The sequence below is a fragment of the Cloeon dipterum genome, chromosome 3 (assembly GCF_949628265.1).
Source record: "Cloeon dipterum chromosome 3, ieCloDipt1.1, whole genome shotgun sequence".
Lineage (NCBI taxonomy): Eukaryota > Metazoa > Arthropoda > Insecta > Ephemeroptera > Baetidae > Cloeon > Cloeon dipterum.
The window spans coordinates 28,559,094-28,571,218 of NC_088788.1; the positions used below are offsets into that span (position 1 = coordinate 28,559,094).

Sequence of the window (12,125 nt, forward strand, 5' to 3'; positions counted from 1 at the left end):
GCGAACCTTTTTGCAGTGACGAGGCCAAAATAGAATATTTAAATTCGTTGCGTAAGAGATCTGGTAGAAAGGAGGCGTAATCAAACTGTCAGCCGGGAAATTTGTGAATAGAACGCGCGCTCGCGCAAATACAAAAGCAATTGAAGACAGCTCATCATAAAGAAAGAGTCTGAGCGAGCAAAACAGCATTTTTCACTCGATTCTTGCCCTTATCAGCCGGCAATTTATGTACGCGACGTGAATATTTCGTAACCAAAAAGTTGCCTTTTCAGAGCCGGCCAAGACACATGAGAGAAAAAGAGCAGACCGTGCGACAATGTGTGTTTGTCTCGATGTAATAAAGCGAGATTGCTATCGCCCTGATGATTTAACTTGTTGAAAAACATTTTTCCTGCGCCAACAAACAAGTTGCAGCGAAATAGATCTCCTCTCTTATTTCCACTGGAATAGCCCTATATACTGCTTTCATACATATTGCATTTTTTCTGCGTTGGTCTTCAGCTAAACTGCAGACTCCCAGTCGCCCTTTAATTATATGGACCCTAATAAAACTGGAGCTTTTTTGCCTCGAATGAAAATGAGATTGCTCCACTATACCACTATTTAGAGCACAGTTTTATTGGCGAATAGATTCAATTGCTAACTAAAAGGCGTAAATTATTTCTGGAGTTGCAGTAAAACTTTAATTAAATTATCAGAAAGTTTAATTCGGTCTGGAAGAAGTATTAGTATTGTTTTTATTTCAGTTCTCTACTGTAACCAATAAGACTTTTAAATAAATTAAACCCAAATTTTCTCAACGCGTTAAATTTTTCCAAGCTAAAGAATTTTGTATCTACGTTTGATTTTATAATTTAGCTTCAAATAATTAAATCGCGAAGTTGGTGTGTTGCTCTCACCATATAGCTATGCACGTTGACCCAGTGTGCTTCACTAGGCAATCAAGTTAACAAATTTATTGACGCATAAAAATGTAATAGGGGAGATAAACGGCGTAGCTCCTAGAAGAGGCCACACGGTTTCCGTGAACTGCTGCGAAGTATCCCTCATCGCGAGCCTTTTCTACTATTCTCTGGGTCGTTTTCAACTTTTGACACGTCCAACCGTTTTGAAAATAACATGTTATTATAAAAATATTAAATTTGTAAGCTGTTGCAACTCGTGCGCTAATTACACAGCGCGAGCCAAAAGAACACATCTGCCCAGGGCGCAATATTTCCCCAAATGCCACGAATTCCGGCTCGTCCCTAAACGCTGGCTGAGAACAAAAACTTTAACGCCTGCGAATGAATTGGACTGCTGAAAAATTGCCAGGGATTTGATGGATTTGACGAGTAAATATCATAAACACGCAAAACGCTCTGCCTGATGAACTAGGTAGATTCTACAATCTTTTGATTTCAAGGCTTTCTTTTAATGTGATTATTTTTTTTTCCGCTTATACTTATTTTAATATCATACAAAAATAACGGTTTAATTATTATTACTGTTAAAAATAGGCAAACGTAATAAGCCGGCGTGTAGTCCCCAGCACAACAGAATCGATTTGTATTCTAGACTTTACGATTTAACATTTATTTTAATGATGGGTCAAAGTGAGATATTCGTATTTGAATGCAAGCTTTGAGTTGCAGCGTTTCATTAGATCAAAAATATGAGCAATTTTTCGCCAAACGTTTCAGACCTCCTTCGATTTGTGTGAATTTTTTCTGAATTCTTAATTATTTTAAGGCAGATTCCAATGAAGGGAGAGAATCTCAGGAGCATTTCATAATTTTTCAATAATTAAATTTAAATGCAGCTTCCTGGGTGTGTTTGTGAGCTGTTTATTTTTCCGTTGCAGTCACCGACAGAGCGCAAAGAGCTATTCAAGGGAACCACTACACTGTATTCATACAGAAATTTCCTGCTCTACTAGTTATTCCTTTTCAATTATTATAATATATTCACGAAAAATCATTTAATTTTACAAATATTCAAGAATTACGGTTGAAATAATTTTCTGCGAAAAAAACCAATTTCCCTGGCCAAGTGAAGTAAACATAAAGAGATCGAATTAATTCACTCGGAGAAAATTCATTTTGAATATTTAAAAGGCAGCTGCGGTTCACATGGCGAAACTACACATTAAGTGTTTGCTTTTTGAAATGGTGGCACAACAAGCAGGCCGATAATGAGCGGCGGCACAAATGAAATTGTGCGCGCAGGTTGTTGGCCAACATCATCATCAGTGCCTAGTTCGTTTTGAAAAATTATCTTGCCCGCTCGTCGCGGCGGCCGACATCGTGTGCCGGGTGTGCTGGCTGCATAATGCACAGTCATGGGTGTTTTGAAAATGCCTGCCGCTGTCAGTCAGCCAGGCTGTATTGACAGCTCTTTTTCTCGCAATAACTGATTCCCACTATCGATAACTGTCCGCGCTCATAATTTTCAGCCTCCTTTATCGCATCTCGCACTCACAATCAGCGGCTGACAACAATGCAAACGCGACACGCCACTTTTCCCCTGATGCGTCTTCTTCTTGTATTATATAAAAAGAAAAAGCACCATGCCAGACATGAGAAAATTTTAACCAATGTCCTAAGCAGAGTTGAACGACTTGGAATGAGAAATGATGTTTAATATTTTGGAAAAAATGCCCGTTGGTTTATTGCAGGTGGTGCTTACTTAGTTATATTTTCAAGAGACAGTTCAGAATTATTGCATTGATGGTTCTCGGTCGCACACACGCCAGCTTGCTTGGAAATTATTTCTTAACGCCTTTATCCTCCAATGAGTAGCTGCGGTAAATTATTGGCACTATCATTGTACTCGCCGCACCTGCCAATGCTGTTGGGCGCTCCAATGACAGTGTAAGACTCAACGATGATGTTTTTAGCAGTTAGGGTTGTGCACCTTGCTGCCGAAAATACTTGCTGAACAATACATTCAATGGAATAACTTTACCAACAGCAGGGAAGCTTTGGCATCCTCAATAAAAGTGAATTTCAAAGGTGCAATTGGCAGAGCGGATATCCGGTTAAAACGTGCAATGTATCATTTTACTGTGATTCAAATACATGAATAAAATTCGATAGGACATTATTAGAATTGCCTGAATTAGACCCAATAACTCTTTTTACGTATATTGTGGCATCATCTAAAACGTGGGTCGAAAATTAAATAGATGCCATGAGTATACAACTGGTCAGACATTGCCGTTTCACCGGTTGCATACCCTTTGATATTTACATGTCGCAACGATGAGAAAACTTAGCGCTGATTATTTCTCATTGTTAATTTCGTAATTGCCACGAATTTTTAAACTTTCGAACTTAAAATTCAACAAGATTTTTTTCAATTTTGAATTCTGGAATTAATTTGAGTTAAACTAGTAATTGATAATTTTAATTTTCAATTTAAAGTAGATGCAAATTTTAGAAACTGTCTGAGTGTACATGTTGTGCAAAAAGAAGGTAATCATTTTAAAAATTAAATGTTTTCAATTGAAATAAAGTACTTTTTTAAAATTTGCAACACATTTTAATGATTATTTAATGTAATTCTTGTATAATGGTCCAGACATTAAATCTTTTGATAGTTAAATGTTCAAAATATAAATAAATAAATAAATAATATTGCAACAATAAGGAAATGTTAAAACGATGCGCTATAAATATTAAAAAATTATTGATCCAAAAAAGCTAACAATTTAAGTAGAAAAAAACAGATAATGATACCGCACAAAAATCTCCCTGGCAGACTAACCTGGTTTTGCGTTAAATGCAAGCGTGAATTCGAAGATGCAGATAATGTCAGAATTGGACGTAAAATGCGTGTTTTCTGTAAAACTACACGCATTTTCCACATCATAAAACCTTGGTATCTACAATCACACTCTGCATTCCTTTGCGGTCGCAGTCGTAAAACGAAATTAGGCGATATGCACTCGGAACAAAAGGAGAATGCTAAATAAAAAGAGCGCCTCGCTTTCCTTGTCGTATCTCTTGTAGCTAATCAAAAGGTGTTTTGCGTTGTTAACTCATTTGCTGGTCATCTTGAAGCAAATGCCTTAGATGGCAGCTCGAAAATGCCTTTTATTAATTCGAGTGATAAGGAGGCAGGGTGAAGGTGGAGCCAGGGCCCATTAAGGTCTTATCGCTGACACGGATCGCACAATGGCACGGTGTCAAGACCATTTTTTTGTCAATGCCCATTTACACTTCTCATTTGAGACTCGACAGGTGCGTTTTTATTACATACACAAAGGATAGGGTTTTCTTAATGAGGGTTCCGTTGTAAGCGGTGAGATTCAGGTTGATTGAAAAATATATGGTTGTTTTTAAGTATATAAAGTAATAACAAAAGTAGAGCTTGTAGTGGAAAATATTCATTGCTTCATAAATTAGTGAATTGATGCAATAGGACATAGAGGATGCCGCTTTTTAATTACTTTAGTAAAAAAATATAATCATTTTCTATGTTAATCCCGATGTGTATGTACCACAATATAATTTTTTCTTAAGCTCTCGTTTCGTTTCAAATCAAAGTTGTCAATCAGAAATATCAATTTTGTTCTTAACGCATGCCATAAACTACTCCAAAATATACCATGTGAAAGGAAAGAAGTAACAATCTCAACCCCTGCAGGCACACTTTTTTAAGGAAGGTCTTCTGCAGACATTTACACTAACAAACTCGCAACCAGCAATTAATACCTTCAGTTCTTGATTCCGCTTAAAAGCGCTTAGGGATGGGTGACCGATATCCTTGGAAAGGTGGCTTACTGGTCATGATTTCCTCATCAAAACTATAGTACTGGTTATTATGTGTAAGAAACTTCTTCATGGCCATCTTATATAATTTATTTTGAACTGTCCTTTTCAAATTTTTGTAGTGATTCATAAACAATTAAAATACAGTAACAATAAAATTCAGGTAATCACAGCTTTGATATCCAGAATAAAATGTGTTTTCAGTGAGATTTTTAAAATAACACAACAAGACAGTCTTATGTCATTATTTGTCTATCCATAAAATAAGCATCTTGAATAAGCACAGCACTGAGATTCACATTTAGAATTTTTTTAAGAACAAGTTGATTTGTGGTTTGGCACGCTGCAATCACATTGCAAATATTTTAAGTGTTTATTCTTAATAAAAATTATTACCTTGCGTTTTGGAAGTTTGTCCAGGTTGAAAACAGAAACAATTGAGTTGCGTCCATGGGCACACTGGAAGGGCAACTGACACAACGAAAGCTCCTTTACCAGGTCTGCACATGCGTTTCGGGACAGACATGTATTGAATTTGGTGGCACCTGCAAATTAAAAGAATTTATTGTGATTTAAGTATTTTTCAATGAAAGGTTTGCAAACCTGAGCAAGCTTCACTGTTAAGCACGTCTCTAATTTCCTGTGGAATTGATATGCAGGCACCACGGGTTTCGATCAGAGATTGAGCTAGCTCTTGGACTAATCTCTCAACAGCATCAACTAGATTCCATCCAGGAAACGTCTGCACAATGACAATATTAATAAGATCATTCATAAATTTAGTAAATGTTAACCTGTCGCTCTTGCTTTTTGGAGAAGCATAGTGGAACGGAGAAGATCCGGATTTCAGTTTCGCTCATTGCTTCGCATTCTAAACCATATTTGGCAAAAGAGCACTGGAATTCTTGGACAGCAAGAGTTTCCCTTTTGCCAAGGGCTAAGTTTAGAGGTGGATGCAAAGGACTTGTTAGGAAAAAGCCATCACTTTGGTAATCTGTGAATTACAATTTTGAAATTGACAAATCACAACTTATGAACTGATTTAACCTTTGGTGAGCATTTCCAGCCGAACTCTCTCATGTGCAGCATGTTGATCAATCAGTACAACCATATTTTGAACGTTATCTTTATTTTTGTCAATCAAAGCAACCAGAAACTTTCTGTCAAACTGGCCGAATATCTAGATGTAACATTTTCAACAGATCACAATTAAAAGGACAGTTTAAAATAAAAAAAAACACTATTATGAAAAATTAATAAATAAAAACAGACTTAAGTGACAATGCATAAGTGGTTGTGTTTTATATGCTTAAATTTCAATTCAAATGACTTGAACTATAATATTGAGCAAGGTACCTTGCTTGACTGCAATGAGCCAGGCTGGAAACCATACTGGTCAATCGAGCGCCTCAATTTCGCAAAGTTTTCATCGTTGAACAGATCATTAGGTTCCAATTCTGGCATTGGCCGTGCTCCTGCATCAAATATGTGTGTCTGAATGAGACTGTCCAACCCTAGTGATACATTGAGAAAATATAGTTGTTAATCAGGTTTAAACAGCGTTAGAACATACTGTTTTTCTCCTCACTCCATTCCTCTCTACTATTCCATTTGGAGACCACAGCAGCTTCATCAGCTTCACAAAGGCTTTCACCCACGCGACTCAAAAGTCGCTGCTGATTTTCTGGGTCAAGGGTCAGATCACATTGAGGAGCAACATTTAATATGGGCAACAATTCAAGAGGAATAAATGGATGTCGTTCTTTGATAACGAATCGCTCGTCCTCCTTGGAGGAACCTTGAATGATGCAGCCATTGCTGTTCACAAAGACAGGATGTACAATTTTGCCTTCAAATGTATCCATTTCTAGATCAACTCTCTGCTTCTTTGGTACAGCGTTGGGAACTGGCGACTCTTTTTTGCGTTTCGTGCTGCTTTGAACGATGTCGTCTACAAAGAAAGATTTGCGAGCGTCCTCTGGATCTGCAAACAGGGCCAATGCATTGACACTCTCAAGTGGAGCATCCAGAATAGTCAAATCTTCGGCATTAATCTCCATGCCTACTGGATCTGTGTTCTCTCTGGAATTGATTGAGTAGCGCGGTGGTGGGTATTGAGGAGTGGGAAACGGTTCCATGTCTTCTTCGGCCTCTTCAAATGGCTGTGGATAGCCTTCCATAGTCGGAGTTGGGTATCTGTAGCCCACATCTACAACTCTTTTGGAACTGAAGGTTTCTTTCAGGTAGGCTTCACTGGTTGGAGATAAGTGCTTTAATATTTGCAATTGGTCCTCCTCTTCAGTGGCCCATTCCGTAGAAACCTGACTTGCAACTTTGACATGTGGTCGAGGGTGTTCTTCCACTGAATAACTGTGATTTATCATTCCAGACCTGTAAATAATACGACTAATATATTAGTGAGTTCAAATTTTCAGGCAAAACTCTCGAAAGTGTAATTCAACTACCGCGAAAAATAATTTTATACCCTGAAATTAAAAATTTCAAATGGCTCAGCTCTGTGTGGATTTAGAATGGTTAGCAATTAGTGAAATTTGGAGTAAAATTTAAATAAGGTATATAAGTAATTCAAAGCTGTTTCAGCCCCGTAGGTCTCATCAGCAGGACTTTACCCCCAAACTAAAATTCATAACAAAAAATTAGCTGCATAGAATTCTGAATCATCGATCGTTGAAAATTTCCAACTGTTATCATTGCTGATTTTGAGCAACAATCAGAGGAAACCAGTGACGAAATCTTATCAGCCTCGTCGCTTGCCCTACATGCGATTTAATCCTCCCTCACCAAAAAATTCACAAACTCAAAATACTATCCTTTGTAATAAATTAGCTATTTCAAAGAATGAAATTCTGCTTGCTATGCGAAACTAATGTTATATTTTCAAGATTAGACTGCAGGCTTAAGTGTTTTAGGGCCGCATGTTTACCTAAAATTTGATTAACAAAATGATAGCAACCTTTCGTGTTCGTGGCAGTCAGGAAAATCCGATGGACTTAATTCCCAATCAAGGATTTTAGATTGTGCTTGGTAGTAGGCTTCATCCTCATCTGTGTCATCAACTACACCAAAAGCTACTGCATCAGGTCCTTCCGAGATGACTGGTACAAATGTAAAGTCATTGTTTGGCCTGTGAAGTTGTTCAACTTCAACATCCAAACTCTTCAGTTGCTGAGTCAAACCAGTGTTTTGCGTCTTCTTTGCTTCCACTAGAGGAACTTCCTCGAGTTTTGCCAGCAACAGTTTGAGAGACTGTTCAACCATATCAGTGAATTTGTTGGAAATATATTCGATTTCTCTGTCATTAAACCAGTTTTCCGTGCTACCAAAAACCTGCGACTGACCTTGCCAAAATAATTTAAATTTACTTGGTCTCTAAGTTTTATGATATCTCACCTCTGATGTCTTGTTCCCTAATTCAAGATAAGACGTGGAAAACGTTTCTTGGCAAGAGGTACTTTCATTCTTCTCTTTGGCTTTGCTTCTTTGGGGAATGGGTCCGAATTTTTTTGGCATTGCAACATCCCACACAGCACTGAGAAGATTTTCAGAGCTGTAGAGCAAAAAATATTTTACTTGCCAACAGAAAATTCATGAAGATTGCGCTTCATTTATTACTTCAAATAGTTTTTAAAATATTGGATGTTAGAATAAGCAAATGTTAACCTTAAGTCATCTTCTTCCTCGTCATGGTATTGGGGCTTATTCAAAACTTGCTCAACAATTTCCCTAGTTGAAACCACCCTCCTGGATACTGCCCCCTTAGTTACTCTTCTCATCTTCAAATGACAGTCTATAATCTTGGAAGTCGGTTCTGCTACAGCCCTCTCAACTCTTTGCTCTTTTAGCTTGAACAAATCTTCGGGCAGATGGATATCTTGCTGCTGGACAAACAACATTACAGCACCTTGGAAGGTTTTCTCGACTGTCTCCCAGTCATCGAATTGGATGAGCGTTTTGCTTGGATCGAGAGTGATGTCATAAGAGGAGTAAGGACATGAGAAATTCAGCATGAAAATTGGTTGCTTAGGCTTCTTCTCCTGCTTCAGAAGTCCAGAGAGCCAATTGATCATGATTCTGTGCATTGGCGTCTTCAAAACAAGCCTATTGCAAACTATTAATAAAATTGAAGGTAATTTTAGTTTCAACCAACCTTTTATTGACATAGATGAACTGAAATGACTTGTTATGGTGACCATCCAGGCTGATGAGACCGTCAACTGATAGGTTGCTCCCATTTGAAAATTTCACTTCACGCAAGTGGTCAGCCAAAACAGGACCATGAATCTGCCTAAAAACTTCTCTCATGCTGCTGCACCTTCGACTTTCCATCAATACTTTTCCAGTGACATCATTCTTGAGAGAAAAGGAGATGTTGCAATGCACAATCGCAAGGTGCTCCATTTGGATTCGCATCTCCTCAGAATCAAAGCGCTCGTCCACTCTTTTCCTGCGCACTGGAATGTTGAACAGAAAGTCTGACACAGTGACTGTTGTGCCAGCAGAAGGTCTCTGCTCATCAGAAGGATTGATGGAAGAGGCTGCATCCTGCTCAAAGATTTTAGAGTATGTTGAACCACTGGCCAAAGCTTTGGAGACAATATCCAAACGTTTGCTGCATTTTATAATGCTGGCCAAAGCTTCTCCTCGAAAACCATACTTGTCCAATTTGTGCTTGAGGTCATTAAGGGAGTGGCATTTGCTCGTCATATACCTGGAAGGATTTGGCAATTAGATCATCTCAAAACATCACTTCAAAATTTGAAATAACTTGCCTCTCTCCCACAAATCGCAGGTTATTTTTGTCAATTCCATGGCCATTGTCAATAACTTGGATTTTGTACAAGCTAAAGTCAACCCTCACTGCAATACATGTTGCCCCAGCATCAATAGAGTTGCAAACCTGTAATAAAGCAACAGGTAATATTTGGTGCAAGAAACAGTGATAAAATAATGCAGATATGATAATTAATTTATTTAAGTGTACATATCTACATGTTGTACATTAATTTAGTAAAATAGTATCGATAAAAATTATGGATTTTAACTATCTATGTACGCCTTACAAGTTCAGAAACGCATGAAGCGAAGCTATTGACTGTTACGCTGGACCTGATCAGCGAAGTGACAGACTCAGAGAGCTTCCTAATCTCGCCAGAACACTTTCCATCAGCTCTGGATGAGGACGTCATCGTAACAACTTTACAGACTCCGTCATTGAAATCTCCGGTGTCATTCTGCAGAAATTGTGAAAGTATGTGATACATTATATACATTATTTAAATTATATTTTGTACAAAGCGTTCGAAGTAAGAAGTGAATGTGAATCGGAAATAAAAAAAACTATCTCCTACAAGCAAAAACGATTGAACGGCAGGAAATCGTGTATGAATATTCTAATTAATTCTTCTCGTCAGCAGGTCGAAGAATTCTTTAATCTTACCTACAGGAAGCGAGGGAAATCGAGCGTATCGGATGCAATTTAAGTTTTATGGAGGCTAGAGAGTTTGAAGAGAGCGAATGTTGTCCCTTTGATTGGCATTCGAGCTGATATGTTTACATTTTACTCTACCCCCACTCATGTGTCTCGAGTTCAGCTGACCAATGGGTGGTGGTTGCAACACTTGCCCGCCAAACACGATGCGCGCGAAAGGAAAGGAGAGCAAAAAATAATTCGCATCCGAGTGAGAGGTAAAATAAAAATGATCTAATGGTTCGTGTCCGCTGCACTCGCTGCAGTATCAAGTTGAAGGTCGTAATTGCAGCCTGTGTTCCGAGACACGATTATTATGTGCATTCGTAGCGTAAAAGCTCTACTTCTCTGATATCAAATAATACACACACCGTTTAACTGCTTTCAATTGAGTAAAAATAGCAGAGCTGCACTAGGCTCATTAGCAGTGTGTGAATGGCATATATGCGAGAGAAGAGAGAAAGTTAATATTAAATTCCTGTCTGCGCTCGTTGAGAATTTAGCTAGTGAAAATGGGAAATAACGATGTTGCATTCACAAAGCATAACTTACGATTAACCAGCCGAATACAATGAAACGACATAAAATTAACGAAGCTCTCTGCTTTCCTTTGAGTCTGATATGCACACAATCTAAACTTTAAATTGAAAGCTCCATGTATAGCTCCTGTGCTTCGCTCTGCATGAGCTGCACAAAAGTTAAATTGAGCATTTAAAAGGGTGCGAAATATTATATGCGATTTATAAGCTTATTATCTGAATGAGGATCACTGAATAATAAAATAATATATTCATAGCAATGTAGTGTACAATAAAATAATATTAATATCGTTATGCAGTAAGGGGTGCCTGCCGTTGTGTAGAGCTTTTAAATAAAAGAAACCAATAATGTAAATAAGCCGACTGTGCAAAAATACATATATTATATTGATATGGTAGAGTAAAACATAGCGTGTTAATGCATGAAATCCTTTTTCATGTCAGCAAAAATATTGTATGAAGAGCAATGATGTAGTTTTGTTGGTACAATTCTCAACGACAACCTACTGTTATTTAGAAATCGCTATCAATAAATGGAACAAATTACGAAAAAATACTTTATCAAATTATAATTTACAATAGTTTATTAAACACAGAATTTGTATACAACTAATTTGAAAATATAAAATAAATTATAATTCAACAAATTATTTTTTCTACACTTTACAAATTGCACAAAAAGTGCAATTGAATCAAAATTAAAAAGGTACAATTTTCCCTCTATTGGTCCCACCAGCGGCGTATCATAAATATAAATTCCAGAATTAGTCGATTAATTACAGTGAGTAATTTTAATGGATTCTGGTTCAATGGATCTTGTATTTTAGTTTAAGAACCACTTACGTAGTTCGTTTGGGTATTTGTTGCATCTTGCTGCGGTTGTTTATTAGTTTAATTACATTCATGTTCCCAAACGACATTTTTGCATAATTTGCTTTACTGATGGCAGAGCATTGCCCTTACCGTGACACCCGTAAGCATTGATATGTGTGTTTTAAGATGATTTCTGGTTGCGCAATTAAAGTTAAGTGCTGTAAACGAGGCAATAGTTTATAAAATTACCATAAAATGTTTTCGAATAAAAAGTAAAAATGTAACAGGTTGGGGTAAAAGGCGAGTAAAAGTTGAATTTCGCCAAGAGGAGGAAATAGAAACTGTAAAAACTGGTTCGAGTATTTTAACCACAAAAAGCGCTCTTGTTCCAAAGAGAGACCAGCCCGTTGAAATATAAAACTAAATAATCAAATTAATCTCGGCGCGCGCTAGACAAAATCGTCAAAAGAAAAAGCGCAGATTAGAACGAGACTGACAGCCCTGGAGGGCCTAAGCATAAAATCGTCTCAC

The 12,125-nt window shown here is 37.5% G+C and overlaps 1 protein-coding gene across 3 annotated transcripts; it reads right to left on the reverse strand.

The window, feature by feature from the left end:
* Nucleotides 1-4,828: 4,828 nt before the first annotated feature.
* On the reverse strand, nucleotides 4,829-10,355 carry LOC135939820 (DNA mismatch repair protein Mlh3-like). Of its 3 annotated transcripts, none has more exons than XM_065484393.1 (14): nucleotides 10,213-10,355; nucleotides 9,836-10,006; nucleotides 9,545-9,672; nucleotides 8,923-9,483; nucleotides 8,436-8,873; nucleotides 8,166-8,322; nucleotides 7,729-8,108; nucleotides 6,328-7,145; nucleotides 6,111-6,268; nucleotides 5,802-5,934; nucleotides 5,549-5,748; nucleotides 5,358-5,496; nucleotides 5,151-5,299; nucleotides 4,829-5,097 (listed from the first exon to the last, which is right to left on the reverse strand). In XM_065484393.1, the coding sequence occupies exons 2-14, from the start codon at nucleotides 9,959-9,961 to the stop codon at nucleotides 5,056-5,058; spliced, it is 3,429 nt and encodes a 1,142-aa protein (XP_065340465.1). In that variant the 5' UTR covers nucleotides 9,962-10,006; nucleotides 10,213-10,355; the 3' UTR covers nucleotides 4,829-5,055. The 3 variants fall into 3 exon arrangements, with proteins under 3 accessions (XP_065340465.1, XP_065340466.1, XP_065340467.1); XM_065484394.1 differs by lacking the exon at nucleotides 10,213-10,355 and adding an exon at nucleotides 10,124-10,176; XM_065484395.1 differs by lacking the exon at nucleotides 10,213-10,355 and having other exon boundaries at nucleotides 9,882-10,008.
* Nucleotides 10,356-12,125: the final 1,770 nt, after the last annotated feature.

Coding starts and splice junctions, on each gene's coding strand:
- LOC135939820 (XM_065484393.1), bottom strand. CDS start 9,961: ATGACGTCCTCATCCAGAGCTGATGGAAAGTGTTCTGGCGAGATTAGG. Junction 9,673..9,835: donor CTTCATGCGTTTCTGAACTT/GTAAGGCGTACA, acceptor GCTTTATTACAG/GTTTGCAACTCTATTGATGC. Junction 5,300..5,357: donor TAACAGTGAAGCTTGCTCAG/GTTTGCAAACCT, acceptor TTTAATTTGCAG/GTGCCACCAAATTCAATACA.